Below are 22,603 nucleotides of genomic sequence, written 5' to 3' on the forward strand. Positions count from 1 at the left end.
CCTCTCTCATGAGGGGATTTGCGTAGGGGTGTGTGATATTTATTCTCTATTGTTGTCTTTACAATTGATCAAGCTGACATCAAGTGTGTCAGTCTCTTTACAAAAAAAAAAAAACACCATTCAAAAGCATAGACTGTGGGATGAGGAAGCACATTTGCATGGAGTTGGAACTAGTTAATACTCCAATTGTTAAAGAAAGAAAATGTATTTTCTTTAATAATAATAATAACGTTTGTGTTTTTAAATTCTCAAGAAATGGCAAGAGTGTCATTTTTCCAAATATCAGCAAATGCAGTTGAAAGTTAGATATTTTATTTTATGCAACAAGAAGGTCAACAAGAAGTTAATGTTGAGCTGCGTTGTTTGTTTCAGTTTTGCCAACCGAAATTGCTCTAAACAATCATTTGGTGTTTCGGTGCGACACTGCAGTTTTCATTCTGTGTGTCTGTATGTGTCCTTGTTTTTATATCCCAGTAGGGGGTAAATCTAAATGCACACATGTTATGGGGACTTGTGTCACTGTGGGGACCAAAATTGTGGTCCCCATTGGTAAACATGCTTATAAATCACACAGAATGAAGTATTTTGAAAATGTAAGAATGCAGATTGTTAGCTGTGAGGGTTGAGTTTAGGGCTAGGGTTGGTAGTGGGATAGAATATACACGTTTTTTTTTTTTTTTTTGGTTTTTTGGTTTTTTAATCTTTTTATTGTTTTTAGCTTAACAAAAAATCAACAACATAAACAGAACAAAAAACAACATAAAAAATAAATAAAAATAAGGGGGGGTTACAAAGGCCATTTCAAAATATACAAATAGTCAGGCACAACATAATACAACATCATCCAGAAAGCATAAGGAAATAAATAGAATTAAATATGAAACAAAAATAATTTACAGAGAAATGCATAGGCTCCACATTTCGACTTACTCCAGACCAATCTCACTTATAAAGAGTTACAAGTTAGCATTACTGATATAGAACATAATTGGGCTCCAGATTTTTAAAAATGTGTTTAGTTTGTTTGTCATCCCATATCGCATTTCCTCCATGGGCAACACGAAACTTAAGCTTCTAACCCAAATTTCGAAAACAGGCACATAATCTGACTTCCAATTTTGTAAAATTATTTTCTTAGCTAATATCATACACAAAGATACTGCCTGCGATGTATATTTATCTCCTATTTCTGAGGTGTCTCCAAAAATAGAATATACACGTTTTATAGTAGAAACATCAATACGTTAGTCCCCATCGGGATATACTGTAGAAACTAGTCTCTCTCTGTGTGTGTTTATGTGTTTGTGTTTGCCAGACACTTGAGAAAATGTATCAGCCTAAACATACGACTGTGTGTGCATGTTTTAGGAAAAACAGACAAAACAAAACACATCTATTTGCAATTTTTATGAATCGTTCCTTATAATTATAGTTTGATGCATGTTGGCACTTTTCCATTCCTGAATGAATCTGTTTTTCAACAAATCATACTAGTCAGTGATTCCATGATCTATTTCACTGGACGGTCACTTACTTTGTTTCTTCGAAAAATGAATCAGCTGTTTTGAACAAGTCATTTGACTGAATGATTCAATTAATCACTCATGTCAAAATTGCCGTCTTATGATGATATGACAGGCCTAAATCATCCAGGAAATCAATTGTTTGACATAAAAATCTTGTAAATACTCACAGCAACATTCAATTCAATTCAATTCAGCTTTATTTGTATAGTGCTTTTACAGTGTAGATTGTGTCAAAGCAGCTTCACATAAATGGTCATAGTAACTGGAACAGTGTAGTTCAGTTTTTAGTGTTTAAGTTCAGTTCAGTTCAGTTTAGCTCAGTTCAGTGTGATTTCAAATCATTACTGAGAGTTCAAACACTGAAGAGCAAATTCATCGATGCGTAGCTCTACCAATCCTGAACCATGCGAGCCAGTGGCGACAGCGGAGAGGGAAAAAAACTTCACCTGATAGGAGAGTGAAGAAAAAAAACCTTGAGAGAACCAGACTCAGTTGGGCACGACCATTTTAATTTCTCCACTGGCCAAAAGTCTTGTGCAGAGCTTCAGTCACCGCGGTGGAGGCTGGAAGCTGGCCTCAGCGAAGACTCGTCTGTCCCTGGAGCGTCGCTGGAATCAGACTCATGTTCTCCACTCCCCATGACCAGCAGTGCAGCAGCAGCTCAGGATATGGCCTGGTCCCGGATATGGAAACCTTGGGATCATCTCGTCGCTGGTCTTGGATTCAATCAGTGGCTCTGCATAATCTGAGGACCTCGGGATGAGTATCCCCAGGTGGAAATAGAGGATAGAGAGAATAATTAGCGTAGCTGCTGTTCATAGTGTATATAAGCAAGATGCAGAAGCCTGTGTGGAAACCCGCTAAGTGATGCATTGAGTGTATGCTTTACTAAACAGAAAGGTCTTTAATCTACATAATGGCTATTAAAAATAAAATTCAACACAAGTGTTACCTAGAAAATCTGTCAAATTTACTTAATGAGAACTGACTTTGACAGTGTGTGTTTGAGACCCAGTCTTTGCTATAATTAGTTACAAAATAACTAGTTACTGTAGTTAAATTAACATTAATAAGCGATCACTTTTCATTTTTAGCTAATCTAATTACAAATATACATTACTTAAATTAAACAACTCCGATAGAGAGGAATCAAACAAATCAATTCAGAGAAGCAGATTAATTGTATTATTTTGTTTGTCATAAATATATTTTGCTGCTTTTTAAAGCTGCTTATTTTAAATGAGTTAAAACACTACAATTCTTGAGATTTTTTTTGAGACAGCTTAATAGTTTTATGTTCAAACCACTTAAATTTGTTAAGTTAACTTTATTTGTGATTTGTGTTAGGATAACATGAATGAATTGTGTGAAACACTGCAATATTTTTACAGTGTATCAAGTTGATGAATTCAAACATTGGCTTTAGTAAGAAATTGATGACAATATGAAGTATATGCATTGACAAAAATGATTCAAAGATAATTCATTGGATTTACTGAATTTTTTTAAGGTAAGGGGGTTTACAAACAATTTATTTGGGCTGAATTTAAACAAATTAATTAAGTTGAACAATACTAAATGTAGTTTGTCAGCTCATGTAAAGTGTTTGCAACAGTTGTGCAGAAATCATCTTTTTAGTGCATTACTTTGAAACGTTTCATGTTTTAATACCTCGCACCATTAGTGTATTTTCTATTTACATGACGTAAAGTAAGTGTAAGTGGAAAAACTGAGCATTTCACAAGCAAACAGTTAACATTTTTTTTAACAGAAAACTGTTAAACAGAGCATCTACTGCGTGGGAATGAGAGATAATGGATCACTTTCACATTGCTCTTGGATAGGGAAACCTTTACACACAGACATTAATTAGTCTATAAATAAATAATTTTGTTTGTTAAGCGCAAATATTCGTTTCAAAACTATTTCTAAATTCAGTTCTAATTTCCAGCAAACGAATAAATGAACAATAATAACCAAGTGTGGTCAAAAACCTGAGTTATATCCTAAAACACATGCTGAAACGCCACGCCTTGCGCCACACTGCGCCGGGTGTATGATAGGGCCCAAAGTGTTTGCAACAGTTGTGCAGAAATCATCTTTTTAGTGCATTACTTTGAAACGTTTCATGTTTAATACAAGTAATGTTGAACCTTTCTCAAGTAGTTTCTTTTTTAATAAAGCTAACTTCCTCATATTGACTCAAATGAAAAAAAAATAAGTTTCCATTGTCTATGCATGGAGATTTCTAAGGATTTGAAATAGCATTGAGTACTTATCGAGTAATCCGATTACTTTTCAGATAAAGTAATATGAAAAGTTATTTCAATAAAATGTGAATTATGCAAATAACTTACCCAGCACTGATGAGACCCACTCATGTAGTGAATCTAATCGCTATTTTCACTCTTTTTGTATGTGGATTTAGCATTGAGTACTTACTGAGTAATCCGATTACGTTTCAGATGTAAATAATATTCTATCAATGCAATATAACAATCAATAACTTTTTTAAAGTAACTTAACTTCAAAACGTAACTTCAACACTGATGAGACTCACTCATGAGCACTCATGGTAGTGTATCCAGCTATTTGTACTCTGTGTGTGTGTGGATTTGAAATAGCTTTGGGTACTTATCGAGTAATCTGATTACTTTTCAGACAAAGTACCTTCAATAAAATATGAATTATGCAATTAGTAACTTTTTTTTAATTAACTGTAACGAGGAGCCTGACACGGAGGGATCCATTTGCAGTATTTAATAGACACAGTTCAATCACAACTCAGACAACAGGCAACAGACAACAAGTCAGAAACAGTCCGGGGTAATACACAGGAGATCAGGCAAGGGAATACCGCTCAGAGATGTTAGCCGTGGCAGAACAAGACTTCGCACTGAACTAGTGTGAGAGCGTGGCTTATAACAGGTAGCGTGGGTCGTTAGCGGGATTGATAACAGGTGTGTGCGCAATCAGTTTAAGTGGATGATGTTATGCTAAAAGTCCGGAGATGGTGGCCTCTGCTGGCCAGCGAGGGGAATGACTGGGACCGAGTCGGTGACAGTAACTTACCCAGCACTGATGAGACCACTCATGTGAACTCATGGTAGCGAATCCATTAGCTATTTATGTTCTCTCTGTGTTATAAATAGCATTGAGTACTTATCGAGTAATCCGATTACTTTTAGACAAAGTAATTAGAAAAGTACTTTCAATAAAATGTGAATTATAAAATGTCAAACACTCTTCGAAATATCTTTGTGTGTGTATGTTTAAAACAACATTGAGTACTTATTGAGTAATCTGATTTCTTTTCTGACATAGTATTTTGAAAAGTAAACGAAAAGAAAATGTGAATTATGCAATTAATACCTTTTTGTGATGTAATTTACCCTTCACTGCTGAGACCACCCATGTTAACGAATCCATTAGCTATTTGCATTCTACTCAAAGTGAAGATTTTGGTTTATTTATCGGACTTTTCTTTTTTTTTTCCTGTTTCTCCAGCACTGCCAGTAACTCGAACCGCAGCACGCCGGCCTGCTCACCCGTCCTGCGTAAACGCTCACGCTCCCCAACGCCCCAGAGTCCCGAGGGAGAGAACATGGTGGAGAAGGGCTCGGATCACTCCTCAGATAAATCCCCCTCCACCCCAGAGCCAGCCGTCCAGCGCACATACAGCCAGTCGCTTCACACCACCCGCACCGGAGGGAAAAACTCCAAGGTAAACGTGTGTGACTATACTTACTGTACTTCTGCTCTCTGCATTTACACTACCGCCTGTCTGACACTTTTACCCCTTCAGAGTAAAGCTTTTAAACTCCATTGTGGGATTATTTGTGCCTAAAGAGATGATGATAATGATAATATTATAACAGTTTAATTTGATGTGACTCAAAACCTAGTGAGCTGCCTACCTAGGGAACATCTTCCAACAATGTCAGATGAAGTGATTAAGATTATTAAATAGTACTTTACTTTTAAAAGAATAGTTTAATAAAGGTGACAATTGTGTCATTATTTTTCTTCAGGAAAACTAAATTCATAAAAGTTTAGTACCACTTGAGTGTGAGTAAAGGGTGATGAGACTTTCATTTTTGGGTGAACGTTCCCCTTTAAGAAACATTAAAAACTAAAATAATGAAATGGTTCTACTCCAAAATATCATCTCAAGCGTTTGTATCTTGCAAGTAAAGAAAAGGGTTGTAAAAAGTCATGCTTTCCTGATACAATGGAAAATAAATACCCTGTGAAAAAGTTTTTTTCTATTTACATTTTTTCTTACATTGAGATTATATTGTAATAGTAATAAATTATTTCTTCAGCATATTTTTGTCATTATTTTTATTATTAGTAGTAGTAGTGGTTGTACACAAGTGTACGCTAATTGTTATATATGTATTATTAATATTGTTATTATTATTATTACAAAAAAGTACATAGTTTTTCTACATTATTTATTGTTATTATTATTATTATTATTACACAAAGGTACACAATTTATTTATTAAAAATAGTATTTTTTAAAACATGTATTATTATTATTATTATTAGTAGTAGTAGTAGTAGTAGTAGTAGTAGTAGTAGTAGTATACACAAAGGTACACCGTTTTTATATGCATTATTATTATTATTATTATTATTATTATTTATTCATTATTACACAAAGGTGCACATATAATTATTTAAAAAGGGTATTATTATTATTTTTATTATTATCTTTATTATTATCATTATTATTTTTGTTATTATTATTTTATTATTATTATTATTATTATAGACAAAGGTACACAGTTTTTATATGTATTATTATTATTATTTTTTCATTATTGCACAAAGGTGCACATATAATTATTTTAAAATAGGTATTATCATCATTATTATTATTGTTATTATTATTATTATTATTATTACTATTTTACACAAAGGTACACAGTTTTTATATGCATTATTATTATTTTTATTATTATTATTGTTGTTATTTATTCATTATTACACAAAGGTGCACATATAATTATTTTAAAAAAAGTATTATTATTATTTGTTATTATTATCTTTATTATTATTAATATCATGATTACTTTTGTTATTATTATTTTATTATTATTATTATTATTATTATTATTATTATTATTATTATACACAAAGGTACACAGTTTTTATATGTATTATTATAATTTTTTTTCATTATTGCACAAAGGTGCACATATAATTATTTTAAAATAGGTATTATTATCATTATTATTATTATTATTATTGTAATTATTAGTATTGTTATTATTATTATTACTATTTTACACAAAGGTACACAGTTTTTATATGTATTATTATTATTATCATCATTATTATTATTATTATTTATTCATTATTACACAAAGGTGCACATATAATTATTTCAAAATAGCTATTATTATTATTATTATTATTAATATTATTATACACAAAGGTACACAGTTTTTATATGTATTATTATAATTTTTTTTCATTATTGCACAAAGGTGCACATATAATTATTTTAAAATAGGTATTATTATCATTATTATCATTATTATTGTAATTATTATTATTGTTATTATTTTTATTATTATTGTTATTATTATTATTATTATTATTATTACTATTTTACACAAAGGTACACAGTTTTAATATGTATTATTATTATTATCATTATTATTATTACTATTTATTCATTATTACACAAAGGTGCACGTATAATTATTTAAAAATAGCTATTATTATTATTATTAATTTATTTATATTTTTTATCAATCAATCAATCACCTGAAAAATGATGAAACCCACGTGAACACAGGGAGAACATGCAAACTATACACTGAAATGCCAATTGACCCAGCCGGGGCTCGAACCAGCGACCTTCTTGCTGTCAGGCTACAGTGCTACCCACTGTGCCACCGTGTCGCCCTATTATTATTATTATTATAGTATATTTTTTATTATCATCATTGTTGTTATTATACAAAGGTGCACAAATTATTATTTTGAAATCATTATTAGTAGTAGTAATCCCACACTTAAAAATATATCCATGAATTAACTTCTTAATTCCAATGAAATTTTTTTATTTTTTATTATTTCTGCTTTTGAATTGCATTATGGGATCTTAATCTTTCTTCTGACAACTTTTAACCTTGAAATGTTGGAAAAGTGGCTTTTATGAACATTTGTAATAGTTTGAAGTGAAATATTGTCTTGGTTGGAGTGGTTTATTATGCTACAAAAACCTTATAATAAACTGCCAGAACATTCACTGTTACTATACAGGCTTATTTCTCTATATATTATTTCTTAAACCAGATATTATTATAAGCTACTAAAATGCCAATAAAAGTCACTTTGTTAAACTAGAGGTTTTTTTTTGTTTTTTTTTTACAGTGTAGTTGTAGTATTAGTAGTAGTATTGCACTAAAGTACAGGTACAAGTCAGTGCAAAGACTCACTAGCACATTGAGCATGATTTGAACCTAAGAATGCTGCCTTTGAGTAGCTGTGCAGTAGTAGAAATGCAGGAGACGCTGCGGCAGCTTGCTAGATTTCAGAAAAAAATAGAAATAGAGGCATTGCTTTCATTTCCATATCATAACATCTGCTGAAGGATTGCATTTGCAAGGCAAACCTTCTAAAAGGTAAAAGTTTTCTTTGTCAACATGCTTAAAAAATCATTTGTACTGTATTTATCTTATAAACAAAAGTGTTCATTTCAGTCTAGCCCAGGGGTGTCCACACTCGGTCCTGGAGGGTCAGTGTCCTGCAAAGTTTAGTTCCAACCCCAATCAGATACACCTGGCCTAGCTAATCAAGCTCTTACTAGGCTTTCTAGAAACACAGGTGTGTTGAGTCAAGTTGGAGCTAAACTCTGCAGGACACCGGCCCTCCAGGACTGAGTTTGGACACCCATGGTCTAGCCGAATTTAGAGTCAGTAATGGTTGCATAATCATTTCATGCTCATCAGCACCTCATGTTAATAATGAATAACACAGAACTTCATGAGGAAACTCTGCTGCACAACAGTGTTTATAATTTATTTATTTCTCTGCACATAATTCATAGTTTTGTTTTTGTTTGTTTTCTGATATCTGTTCTTCCTCTCATGCATGCTAGTCACACAAGAGACTGTCTAAAGTAAGCATCACTCTTTTCTGCATTACTGTACCTCCACCCTGCCTGTGACCCACGCCAATGACCTCTGCTTCACCTGTCTCTGCTAACCATGGATATACTAAATGTGTGTGATCATAACTTTACATGACGGCCAAATTAGGACTAGGATTTTATAAATGTTTGAGTACTGTATTTTAACAAATAATGCAGCTCCACCAAACACTATGTAGAATCTCACACACACACACACACAAAGGTTTAATGTTGTGATGCTATAGGAAAACATGCTACATGCTCACAGTTTAATTCATAAAGACAAAAATGGAGATTAAAACCCCCTATTTACCATCTCACACTCATCTTTCTGATGAACTTTCTCTCCAGTATGACGGATTAAACCTGATTAAAGTAAGACATCAATATTTGTGCCCTTGAGCTTGGGATGAGAGCGCTGTAGAGTCCCCGTGTTTGTCCGATGCTCTCAATCTCTCGATTCTGCTGATGCTTGGAGTCAGAGAAAAGGAGAGACTGCTTTTAAATCTGTGTGTATGTATCTTTCGCAATCAGACCCTTCTGAGTTAGTTGTGCTAGAGCTGATAACAAACAAGTGCATTACGGTTTGCCAATATTTGACTGAAAAACTGTTCCATTTAATGTATTTGCCGCCCCCTTGTGGGAGCTTTGTGTATGGTGAATCTGTGTTCTGATGAAGAAAAACATCCCATACACAAACAGAGCTGTGCTGTAAATCCCTTCTTTTATTATATATACTTCAATGAATTGCACTTATACCTGTGCTGATCAAACATATTTCACTGATGGATGGATGGATGGATGGATGGATGGATGGATGGATGGATGGATGGATGGATGGATGGATGGATGGATGGATGGATGGATGGACAGACGGATGGATTATACCATTTTTCACTCATATAGATATATATACTTTCACTAAGATAGATAGATTGCTGGGTAAGTGGATGGGATAGTTAGATGGATGGATGGATGGATTATACTATTTTTCATTGAGATAGATAGATGGATGGATGGATGGATGGATGGATGGATGGATGGATGGATGGATGGATGGATGGATGGATGGATGGATGGATGGATGGACAGACGGATGGATTATACCATTTTTCACTCATATAGATATATATACTTTCACTAAGATAGATAGATAGCTGGGTAAGTGGATGGGATAGTTAGATGGATGGATGGATGGATTATACTATTTTTCATTGAGATAGATAGATAGATAGATAGATAGATAGATAGATAGATAGATAGATAGATAGATAGATAGATAGATAGATAGATAGATAGATAGATAGATAGAAAGATAGAAAGATGGATAGAGGAATGGATGGATAGAGGAATGGATGGATGGATGGATGGATGGATGGATGGATTATACCATTTTTCATTAATATAGATAGATAGATTTTCAATGAGATAGATAGATGGTTAGGTTGGTGGGATGAATGGATGGATGGATGGATTATACCATTTTTCATTGAGATGGATGGGTGCTATAATGGAAATCGCACAGGTATATCTGCAGATTTTGAATTAAACCCTGTGGTGTGTGTGTGTGTGTGTGTATACAGTGTTTATAAGTGTATATAAGTATAATGCCAGTTTTTGGTATGTATATTTGAATAACTTTTAAAGACTGTAATATTTCTTTCTTCCTCTCTTATTTTCTCCACCATCGAAATGGGATGCTTCAAACTTGCAGAAAAGTCAGAGCTGGTATAACGTAAGTCTGCTTTATTCTTTAATCTTTATGTCATGTGTTTTGTGTGTGTGTGTGTGTGTGTGTGTGTGTGTGTGTGTGTGTGTGTGTGTGTGTGTGTGTGTGTGTGTGTGTGTGTGTGTTATCAGCATGTCTGGGGTCATTTGTTTAATATTGTGCTGTTTTTTTTCTCATTCAAATGGCGTTATCAAGGGTTTATTCTTTGTCCGCGAACTAATAAGTAACAATAAGTATCATCCATCAGCATGATTTCTGGAAGAGGTCCCTTTGGACACATGAACCCAATGACCCAATGGTTAAACCCAATGGTTTAAGACCCACTTCACTTCCTAATCTGCAATTGCCTCTCTAGCTATAATATAAATAAATAAATAAAATAAAATAAATACAATAAATAAATAAAACATTCTCACATTACTAATGTTTTCCTTCTTAGACTTTACAGACCTGAAACTTGCCTACAGCACTTATTCATTGTTGCTCTTATAGTTGTGTAAATTGCTTCCTTGTCCTCATTTGTAAGTCGCTTTGGATAAAAACGTCTACTAAATGATTAAATGTAAATGTAAGAGCGTGCTCAATAGTGCTTAAATGTAAGTGGGAAATGCACCCACAGGGGGACTGGAGCGTTTTAAAGTCTCGTCGATCAGCTGGTTTGTTTATAAGCTGACATATGAGCAATTCGATGATTAATCACGGCTTTAAAACAAACATGAACCCAAAGACAATGACCCAATGGTTAGACCCAATGGTTAAACCCAATGGTTTAAGAGCGTGCTCAATAGCGCTCAAATGTTAGCGGGAAAATTAACCACAGTTACAGGGCACTGCAGCGTTTTAAAGTCCCATCGATCAGCTGGTTTATCTATAACCTGACATAAGAACGATTCAATGATTAATGGCTGCTTTAAAACACACATGAACCCAATGGCAATGACCCAATGGTTAAACCCACTAGTTAAACCCAATGGTTTAAGAACGTGCTCAATAGCGCTCAATTGTTAGCGGGAAATGTAACCACTAGGGTTGGGCATCTAAGCTTTAATGCCGATCCGATACGCATCTCGATACAAAGAATACGATCCGATATATTAGCGATACATTTGTGACATATTGCGATGCAACACGATACGATTCACACCCATATCACGATACAATGCGATAATTCAGCACTAACTAATTAGATCAAGTTTATGAGATTATGTGAAAGAGGATGCTGTGCCATTGAATGAGTTTGATTATTTATAAACCAAGCAAAACCAAGACTTTTTTTTACAAACTGGCTCTTCTCTCAGAGCCAGAGTGTCAGTTTACAGTAGAGGGCCATTTTAGAACATATAGCACATATTATTTAAGTATTTTCAAGATAAACAGAATGTATAAGTGCAATATATATTAAAAAAATATGTATATATTTGCACTCTTTCAACATAAATAAATTTAGCATTGCACAACAAGAATTGTGATTTAACTTTTCAACTATGAAAACAAGTTTTACAAAGATATATTTTGCCACTGAATATTCCAAACTTAAGGTCGTGAACTAGCAGTGTTATGCTGCTTTGAAACATCACTGTCACTGTAAACAACAGGCTAATAAAAATATAACAAACCAGCAGTCTTCTTGCTGTGAGGTGGTCAAACTACCCACTGTGCCACCGTGACACCCAATTATTTTTATCATTATTATTATTAATATTATTATTATTATAATTAAATAAAAATTAACAGGAGGAGGTGTTTAAAACCTTCGTTCTCCGTGACACTAGGCTGAATATCTTTGCAGATGAACAATGCAATAGCATTCGTTATTGGCGTAGAGCGAGCAGAACTGTTGCGCATGGAAAAAAAAAACTTGCAATGCTTTTCTCACCACTTTTGGAGCTGGTTGAAGCAGTGCGAAAGCCGGGGATGCAGAAACACTGGAAGATGCTTTCACAACAACACCGTGGCGTCGCTTCAAGTGAGATTTCAGATTAGTCATACTGCCCGCGTATTTTACAGATGCGCGGCACATTTTGCAAATTGCATCTGTCCTGTCATGTCGTCCATCCTTAAATCCATAATGTTGCCATACTTTAGATTTAAAACTCAGTGAGGAATAAAATGTTTGTTTTGCTTCTCGCGCTTTCTGAGGGCGCTCCACTAGCTTCATCCGCACACCTGATACACTGAGTTGTAGTGTGAGTGTACACATCCGCAAATCCGTTGCTAAGGCTTACTTAATGTAGGTCGATTAAATTATGCGCCAAAAACAGGTTGACAACACTTGTTAATAAATAAAAAATACATTCTATATTAAAAATATAAGCTGTATCTCGGAAAAATCGATGCATCTCGCAAAAACCGATGCATCTCGATTTGCTTCCAAAATTTCATTCATCCTCTGCTGCTCAACCGATGCACTCGCATCGTGCACGCGCATGACTGCGTATCGATACATATCGGTTAATCTTCCCATCCCTAGTAACCACAGGTACAGGGGCACTGGAGCATTTTAAAGTCCCATCGATCAGCTGGTTTGTCTATAAGCTGACATATGAGGAATTAGCTGATTAATCACGGCTTTAAAACACACATGAGCCCAATGACAATGACCCAATGGTTAAACCCAATGGTTTAAGAGCGTGCTCATTGTTAGTAGAGGTTTTAAAAATTTCAGTATAGATTGGTACTGAATTTCAGTATAGTGCAACCATAGCCGGAAGTACTGCTAAAAGTGGCCCTTTTCCAGGATCAGCTTCTGGAGGACTTGATGAACGATATTACGCCATTTTTCAGCCTTCCTAAAGCACACAGTGCAGTTACTCTCTCATTAAAATCCATTTTAGCCATTTTGCAATGATACTAAAGTCAGCAGGCAGACAGACGCCCCTTCCATGGTGCTGATCCATTGTAAAGTAAGTTGCATACATATAGTGGATTTGATGCGCGAAAGAAGTAAGTACACTCAAAATGTTCAAGCATCCGACTACACATGAATATCGTAAACTAGTCGCGCATGCAATGTCTGGTGTGAAAGCCTCATCAATCACACTATCATCAAACTAGCTTTTAATTGTTGTGAATACACACCCTCTAGTGGCCAAGATGACATACTGTTTCTTTAAGAGAAGTATGAAGAACGGACCCCAGTTGTTGTATGATGAGAATGTCACAAACAAACATGTGGACATCATTACACACCCCGTCATGTGGATCTCGTGTTTTAGTTAAATCGTGCCTTCACAGAGAGTTCATGTTAGATATGGTTTCCTCCTTCTGTGTAAAGCTGTTTGACCTGACATTTCATTTCCAGCATTTGTTTTTCAGCCAGCTCAATGGTGTGTTTCATTATTTTACAAGTGCCTTTGTGATGTTGTGCTCGTGTCTCAGAGTCGGTCATAACCTCTGGATCACTCTAATGAAAGTGCACCGCAGAACAAAGACCACAGTGTTCTCTCTCTCTCTCTCTCTCTCTCTCTCTCTCTCTCTCTCTCTCTCTCTCTCTCTCTCTCTCTGTGTAAACTGTGTTTTTGTTTCAATCGTGGATCAGGCTGCTCTGCTTCTGCTGCTTGAACTGCATCTAAAATCACTATATAGCTCAGATAATTTAGTTTTTATTAAATTGTTTGAGAAAGCTTAAGTTCATATTAAAATATATTGGATTTCTGAAACTCTTAACTGAGAAGCAGGATGCTGACAGTATAAACAAAGATTCCACATTTTATTCACTGAAGAACAATTAAACGGTCTAATGTGTGGGCTTGTTCACCCTTGCATGTAAGCAGAGCTGTGTGGTTTTTTTTTTTTTTTTTTTGTAAGGGACAGTGTTTTACCTTCTTTCAGAGTATAAATTATGAAAGTTATTTGCAAATTCTGATAACTGTATGTCATTTTATGGGTGAGAGTGTATGATGTTGGTATGAGAGTGTATGATATTGAGAGCCCCGAATGATCCCAGGATACATCACTGATGATGTGTCCCAAATGCATCCATGAGATGTTTCTTGAATAATATCATATTGACCTTTAATTTAATTTAATATTATGTACACTTTAAAAATCTTTGAGTTATTTATTTGACCCAATGGCTGAGTTGAAAATATTTGGGGCTTTGTTGGATTATTTTTAACTTTTAATGGGTTATTTATTTAATAACTCAACCAGTTGTGTTAAATATTTGGTGCTTTGTTTGGGTTATTTTTAACCTCTATTGCAGGGGTGGCCAACCCTGTTCCTGGAGAGCCACCTTCCTGCAGATTTCAGTTGCTACCCATATCAAACACACCTGCCTGTAATTATCACGTGACGTTCAGGTCCTAATTATTGGTTCAGGTGTGTTTGATATGGGTAGCAACTGAAATCTGCAGAAAGGTGGCTCTCCAGGAACAGGGTCGGCCACCTCTGCTCTATTGAGTTAATTGATTAAAATCTCAACCAGTTGTGTTAAATATTTGGTGCTTTGTTGGGTTATTTTTAACCTTTATTGGGTTATTTAATTGATAACTCAACCATTTGTGTTAAATATTTGTTGCTTTATTGGGTTATTTTTAACCTTAATTGGGTTATTTAATTAATAACTCAACCAGTTGTGTTAAATATTTGGTGCTTTGTTGGGTTATTTTTAACCTTTATTGCAGGGGTCACCAATCTCGGTCCTGGAGGACCGGTGTCCCTGCAGGGTTTAGCTCCAAATTGCCTCAACACACCTGCCTGGGTGTTTAAAGTATACCTAGTAAGACCTTGATAAGCTTGTTCAGGTGTGTTTGATTAAGGTTGGAGCTAAAATCTGCAGGACACCGGCCCTTTAAGAACAAGTTTGGTTATCCCTGCTTACTGGGTTATTTAATTAATAACTCAACCAGTTGTGTTAAATATTTGGTGCTTTGTTTAGGTTAGTTTTAACCTTTATTGAGTTTTTTAATGAAAACTCAACCAGTTTTGGTAAGTATTTGGTGCTTTGTTAAGTTATTTTTACCCTTTATTGGGTTGTTTAATTAATAACTCAACCAGTTGTGTTAAATATTTGGTGCTTTGTTGGGTTATTTTTAACCTTTATTGGGTTATTTATTTAATAACTCAACCAGTTGGGTTAAAAAAGGTTGAATTTCAACATTTACCTGATTTAACTGACACAGAGCAGCTGTATTAATATGCGCACGTAATGTTGTTTTTACATTGTAATGTTTATTTAATCTGTAACACGATAATATTGTTATTTTTATGTACCTCTCTGTGTTTTTTATATCCGTTGTACCAACACTTTTAGTTATTGATAATACAAATGCGCTCTTTATATCCATCTATATTAAACGGAGTAAAGCTCTAAAGTGTCTGGAACTTAAAATGTAATGAAAATAAAGCATTTTTAATAGTTTTGAAAACTGCATACTATTTATTTACACAACCATAATATAAAATTAATAGTAGTACTAGTCGCAATAGTCATACCAGTGTGGAAAAAAATAACATTTAGTTAAAATAACCCAATGCTTTGGATTAAAATAACCCATAGTTGGGAATGTACTGTAATAACCTATAGTTGGGTTATATGTTATACCATATAGTATAACATAGTTGGGTTATATGTTGGGTTATATGTTATATAATATACCAATCCTCTTCATGGCTGTTTTAATAGTAACCAAATGACCGTTTGCCATAACAAACAAGCTATTCTGTACAGACGCCTTCCCACAAAACTGAATAGCTGTATAAAGGCTGATGATTGGTTATTTTCACCAGGAAGGCGGGGCTTGCATTTGCTGTAGTGGCCAAACAGAGCATTGCAATTTTCCCCATTCATAGTAATGCAAGGGAACAGTCTTTGTGTATCTGTAGACTTTGGCATGACGCTTCTCCGTGTCACCATAAACAGAGGAAAACAGGATGTTTGAAGTGAAAACCAGCATCTGTGTGCAGATAATGGCCCCTGTTTATAAGGATCAGCAGGAAACAATGATTCCGGGACACTTTCCAAGTGTGAGCTTATCAGAAAGCATCAGACTTTCTCAGTTTTGTTTTTCCTGGGTGGGCAGATGACTGCAGGCTCAAGTGCTCACATGTAAATATAGTCTCAAGCAGTGAAGGAGGAGGACTGTATATGCCACAAGACAAGACTGTAAATAATCACATCTCATGTGTGGTGGCAGAAAGAGCGTCGAGCATCTCCATCGACACCTTATTCAGTCCCTCCAGGATTTTGTGAGTCCAGTGGCTCTTGATATGTTGAAGTCAGAATTATTAGCCCCCCTCAATTATTTGCCACCCTGTTTTTTTTATCCCTAATTTCTGTTTAATGGAGAACAGATTTTTTCAACCCATTTCTAATCATAATAGTTTTAATAACTCATCTCTAATAGCTGGTTTATTTTATCTTTGCCATGATGACAGTAAATAATATTTGACTAGATATTTTTCGAGACACTTCTATACAGCTTAAAGTGACATTTAAAGGCTTAACTAGGTTAATTAGGTTAACTATATGATGGTTTGTTCTGTTGACAGTCGGAAAAAATATAGCTTAAAGGGGCTAATAATTTTTTTCCTTAAAATGGTGTTTGAAAAATTAAAAACTGCTTTCATTCTAGCCAGGGCCGGATTAACCAATGGGCATTATGGGCACAGGCCCAGGGGCCCGTGCGCACTAGGGGCCCCTGCGAGGGGAGAGAAAAAAAGGACAATTTCGGAGTGTCTTTTTTTGGCTAATTGCAAAAAGCGCATCTAGTTGGAATAAGCTTTTCAGGGTTTACGCCCCTCGATGCCTGATTGATAGAGACATGATGAGTGAAGAGCTATGAAATATTGTAGCCGCAGTGGCGCACTTGTAAGGCGCACAGTTTCGTCTTTTGGCGCGATAAATTATAAACTCGGTTCGAATCCACCATCAGCTAAACTCGTGCTACTTTTTTTCTCCCCATTACATATCAGATTGGAAATATATTTATTTTTAACAGGAAGGAAACATTTTTAAAAAATAATGGAAATGTGATATAAAGTCACAAGTGTCTCGTGGGTATTTAATAATGTTTAGCCTTATTATAGGTGCCTCCCTCTCTGCAAAAACTATATTGCTCAGACAACTGTATTTCCTCTGAGCAAAAAAATCGCGATCACACATTAATATTATTATTATATTTAAACTGCCTTTTTTTCTTTAACTAAACAGAATGTTGTAATTGGTCAAGCGCGGAAACGTCAGTTTTGTAATAACCCGCACTAAACTAAGCGGACTTTAGTGTAACGTTATATCTGTCATAGATCAAAAATGAGTGGACAAGTGGATTTAGCAAACGCGAGAGAAAGAGGAGAGGAGGCATCTTCATTGAGGCATTTTCCATACACACCATCTTTAAACAGACCCTTGATCAGGAGAATGAGGTACAGAAGAAGACGTTATGGTAACTTTAAATGATGAGATAGCATTAACCAGTCGGAGGAGGCTAACGGCAGCGCAGCGCGGACTGGATTCATCGTGTGAGAGACAGATAGAAAAGGAGAGAGAGAGGGAGAGAGAGAGAGAAAGGCCCAGAAGAGGAGGGAGACGGGAGAGAAGAGGTATAGTATGTGTGATTTCGTATACTTTTAGGTTTATAATCAAGTTTTCATCACGAGAAGAGTAGAGAAAATACAGGGAGAGGAGGAGATACAATAAATCAGTGTTTGTATTATGAAAGACTCAGATTCATAGAACTGGATTGGAGAAGCATTGTGCGTTATATGCCATGGCAATAATATGCTTTATAAGTTTGTAAAAGCAATACATTAAAATACCATATATATATATATATATATATATATATATATATATATATATATATATATATATATATATATATATATATATATATGTATAGTTTTATTAGTATTTTTATTCAATGCTTTGAAAAATAAGTTAAATCTTTGTAGACTATAAATACATATGTACTATATAGCATTTATTTAAATTTGTGGCCAATAAATTATAGATTAATTTTATTTAAAAATTATTAAATTATTCTTATTTTTTAAATTCAACTATAGGGGTGGTAGGGGGCCTTACAAGACAATGTGCCCAGGGGCCCCTGAGTTCTTAATCCGGGCCTGATTCTAGCTGAAATAAAACAAATAAAACTTTCTCCAGAAAAAAAAAAATATTATCAAACATACTGTGAAAATTTCCTTGCTCTTTTAAACATCCTTTGGGAAAAAATCAAAAAAAAAAGAAAAGAAAAAAAAAATTCAAAGGGGGCTAAGAGTTCAGATGCAAAAGCTAAGTGGCCAAACGCCACTTACGCCAAAAATGAGATAATGATATTGAGTGAATGCTTTAGGCATGTAGTACATGTTTAACAAATAGTTTTGTCTTTCAATCATCCAAATCCCCGCGTCAGCGCATTTAGAAATGATTTGTTGGCAACTGGATGAGCCTGTCCAACTCTTAGTGAATGGCAAATGAACGTCTCTTACCTCAAAACTCATTATGTGTATTATAAGAAAAAGAAAACACACTGTGCAGTCGGAAGTGTAGCATGCATTCATAACATTTGTTTGCGCAGCAACGCTACTTTGAATGAGTCCGATTTACTATACAATAAACGGTAACTCCATTTCACGAACGACAGAGTTAAGATGCCGTTCTTTTATCCCACGTGGATGCTATGAGGATAAACAAGAGATGAAAAAGAGACCATGGTAAAAATGAATGAATGACAGCTTCTAAAATTTTATCTAAAAGACATCCTCTTTCCGCCCAGTAGCCCTACCTTGTGTTTTATTTGCTAATGTTAGATAGTTTTCAGAGATAAATATATTGTATAAAACTATACATTATTTATATGACTTCATATTACTTATACATCCGATCAGCTTTTTATATTAATGTACAATGCACAGATATTGATGTTTCACAATGTGTTTACACTACATTATTTGAGTCTACCAAGCTTAGTTTACAATGTTTACATAGCTCTACTTACATTAAATCCAAATATCACATTACAACAGATTGTTAAGATTTAATTAATGTCGATTTTAGTGTAATTGATTTATGCACCTGCAGTTCTTGACAGATTTCATTCATTCATTTTCCTTCTGCTTTTTTCCTGGTTTATCACAGTGGAATGAACCGCCACTTACTTGACAGATTCATGTATTTTAGGTGGTTTGTGTAATGTGTTTTATGTGTGGTAAAATGATTTCTAATTGTGTCTTTAGTGATTTTTCTACTTTTTTTGTCTTGTCGCAAATAGTTTTTGCATAAAAAGCAGACGTGGATTTAGCTGGTTTTGACGCAAAAGAAAAACTACCTTGTTAAATACCAAAGAACTGTCTAAAGTGACATTTTTGAAAAAAAAAGTTAGTTTATTTATTAACTAATAACTTTCATTTTCTTAAAATTTCTTTAAACTTCTGAACCTACTTATAGGAGCCTGATAGAAAATACTCATTTACAAGAAAAGAGGTCTGATGGAATTAGAGGGTTTTGCATCTGAACTCTTCATATATACAGTTGAAGTCAGAATTATTAGCCCCCATGATTTATTTTCTTTTTTTCAAAATATTTAACAGAGTAAGGACATTTTCACAGTATGTCTGATAATATTTTTTCTTCTGAAGAAAGTCTGATTTGTTTTATTTCAGCTAGAATAAAAGCAGTTTTTAATTTTTTAAACACCATTTTACGGTCAAAATGATTAGCCCCTCAAAGCTATACTTTTTCTCGACTGTCTACAGAACAACCATACATACCACAAACCCTAACCTGACTAGTTAACTTAATTAACCTAGTAAAGCCTTAATTTTACTTTAAGCTGCATAGAAGTGTCTTGAAGAATATCTAGTAAAATATTATTTACTGTCATTTTGGCAAAGATAAAATAAATCAGTTATTAGAAATGAGTTATTGAAACTATTATGTTTAGAAATGTGTTGAAAAAATCTCTCCGTTAAACAGAAATTGGCGAAATAAATAAATAGGGGGGCTAATAATTCTGAATTCAACTGTATATATAACGTGTACCACCTTTTCTTTTCTTGAGAGTGGATTGGTAGAAAGGCTGGAGAAAGAGAGAGGGATGATTCACCCATTTGGCATCCCCTCAAAATGCCCCCCTTCCTCCAGTGCAGGAAGTTCACTAGAGTTCGTTCACCCCGTGCGAGTGCGAGGAACGGGGGAGAGGAGGAAGACCGAGGCGTTGTCCTTGGCTCTGCCTCAACACTAACACTATAAAATGACTGGAGCACAATGGGGGCCTCTGTGATTCTCTCTCAAAACTTGTTTTATCTCTCTATCCTCTATTTTTCTCCATCTCCCACTATTTTGATCTCATTCTGCCACCTCAGGAAACCCAAGAATAGCTTCTTTTTTAGGGGTTTTCACATTAAAATGAAAACATTTGTTTATTGCAACAGGCAATAAAAAGTGTTTTGGAACATTTCTGAGAAACCATGACAGTCCTAGGAGAAGCGTATAAATCTTGCTGTAGGATCATGAGTGAGAAAAATGTACAGCCTCAAGGATTGAGCTCACTACATCTGGCACAGCCCCTCCTCTCTCCTCTGCTTTGCATTTTATTGGTCAGCTGGCTTTTGTTGGCTCCACCCCCTCCTCCTTTCTCGCATACAAACATTCTCAGAGGCCCCTCCCACTCCTCTTGGCAGTGTTGTTTTGTAGAAGGTCTCAGTGAGAACTCTTTCCTGCCGTAGTAAAGCTTAAGATGCTCTCTATGTGAGATTAAATGCGAGAAACTTTGCATCCTCTGTGGGATTGTTTACCCAGAAGTCACTCTCAGCTGAGGATGTCATCGTAGGCTTGCAAGGATATGAATGCATGGAGTTTTTACTATTTTTATACATGCTGAAGAAATCTTTTTTGTTTGTCTGAAGAGAAGAAAACTTCTGTTTTATCCACAAGTTGTTTTTTTTTCTTCGTAGGGGTTCCTTGAGAGATAAAAAAATATATATATGCTTTTGGATTTAAGTCAAATATATTTGCTTCTGGATTTTTCTGGGACTGCATTATCTTTCTTTTGAGACTTTTGGGATTTGTAGTTACAGATTTCCATGTTAGAAAATCATCATGAGGTGTTGGATCTGAAAAAGTGAAGTGGCAAGACTCGAGAGTTATTTACTGGATTGTGTCATTTTACACGCTTAAACAAGAAGAGCTGCAAGGAACATCTCCAATCTGCATTACAAACCCCAAAACAGTGAGCAATTCCACTGGACTTCAACTATTACAGCTTTATAGAAAGCACCACTAGCGTTCCATTGGGTCTTGTTAAAAATTGGTTCATTTTCTGAAGAAAGCGAGCTTCTTTTGCTGTCGCGAGTGGTGTGTGTGAGAAGTTTTTCTCTTCTCTCCTTGGAGGACTGTTTGCCTGTTGTTTAGCTGCTGATATTCAGTTAAACGGGGGATGCCAGAGCACCGCTGCAGAGGTTACTCCAGGTCGTTTCTGAGCGTGGCCTGATGAAGCTGTACTTGTGTGCTGGGAAGGACTGACACAATAAGTGTGAATTTCTCCACAAACGGACTGGAGAGATGGAAGTCCTCAGCTTTGACGCTGAGTCTGATTGGCTATATGATTGGGAGGCAGTTCAAGAGTCTGAAATGGCCTTGTGTGATTGGACAGATTGGGACTGGGATTCAGAGAGAGTACCTGCTGTAAGCAACCAATTACAAAACAGGTCTCACCTACACTGGTCTCACGGTTCGGTTACGAATATCATGCCATCGATTCAGTTCAATTCGATATCTCAGTGCATCACAATGCATTGACGGTGCTTTTCATACACAGTTTTATATTTTCTTCACAGCAGCAATTCTTGTATTAAAATGTATGAGTATATTTATATACTATTTGTAATACAATTTTAATCTTTTAATACAAACAGCCAGATATATAAACTGTACCTTTAAACAACACAAGCATTTAGCAAAGGCTAGAGACCAATGCCACACATTTGTCAAATGACCGCTTTATAGTTTGTCTCGAATACACACTCTATGGGGTCTTTGTATGTTGTGTTTTGACTGTATGTTTAGATGTGTGTGAGTGACTGTATGTACAGTATGTTCATCAGGCTGCTCTTATTCTCTCTCTCTCAGGTTTTGAGCCCCACATACAAGCAGCGGAATGAAGACTTCAGGAAACTCTTTAAGCAGCTGCCCGACACAGAGCGCCTCATTGTGGGTGAGTGTTACTGCATATTAGATTTTTACTAACATTT

General features: G+C 35.1%; 1 protein-coding gene across 50 annotated transcripts in view; it reads left to right on the plus strand.

The window, feature by feature from the left end:
• Window positions 1-22,603, plus strand: part of gramd1ba (GRAM domain containing 1Ba) — a 168,753-nt gene that overhangs the window by 121,595 nt on the left and 24,555 nt on the right. For 26 of the 50 annotated variants that reach the window (XR_012386541.1, XR_012386542.1, XR_012386543.1 and 23 more), the window contains 3 exons: window positions 5,034-5,250; window positions 10,394-10,414; window positions 22,482-22,566. Coding sequence is in view for 41 of the 50 variants with exons in the window: in XM_073915157.1 (XP_073771258.1) it covers window positions 5,034-5,250; window positions 10,394-10,414; window positions 22,482-22,566 (323 nt within the window). In the remaining 9 variants the exon portion in view is untranslated. Of the gene's footprint in view, window positions 1-5,033; window positions 5,251-8,646; window positions 8,668-9,030; window positions 9,055-10,393; window positions 10,415-21,024; window positions 22,038-22,481; window positions 22,567-22,603 lie in introns of those variants that run through there. The other 24 variants (XM_068224027.2, XM_073915150.1, XM_068224014.2 and 21 more) reach the window with 3 other exon arrangements.

Source organism: Danio rerio, chromosome 10, assembly GCF_049306965.1.
Source record: "Danio rerio strain Tuebingen ecotype United States chromosome 10, GRCz12tu, whole genome shotgun sequence".
Taxonomy (NCBI): Eukaryota; Metazoa; Chordata; class Actinopteri; order Cypriniformes; family Danionidae; genus Danio; species Danio rerio.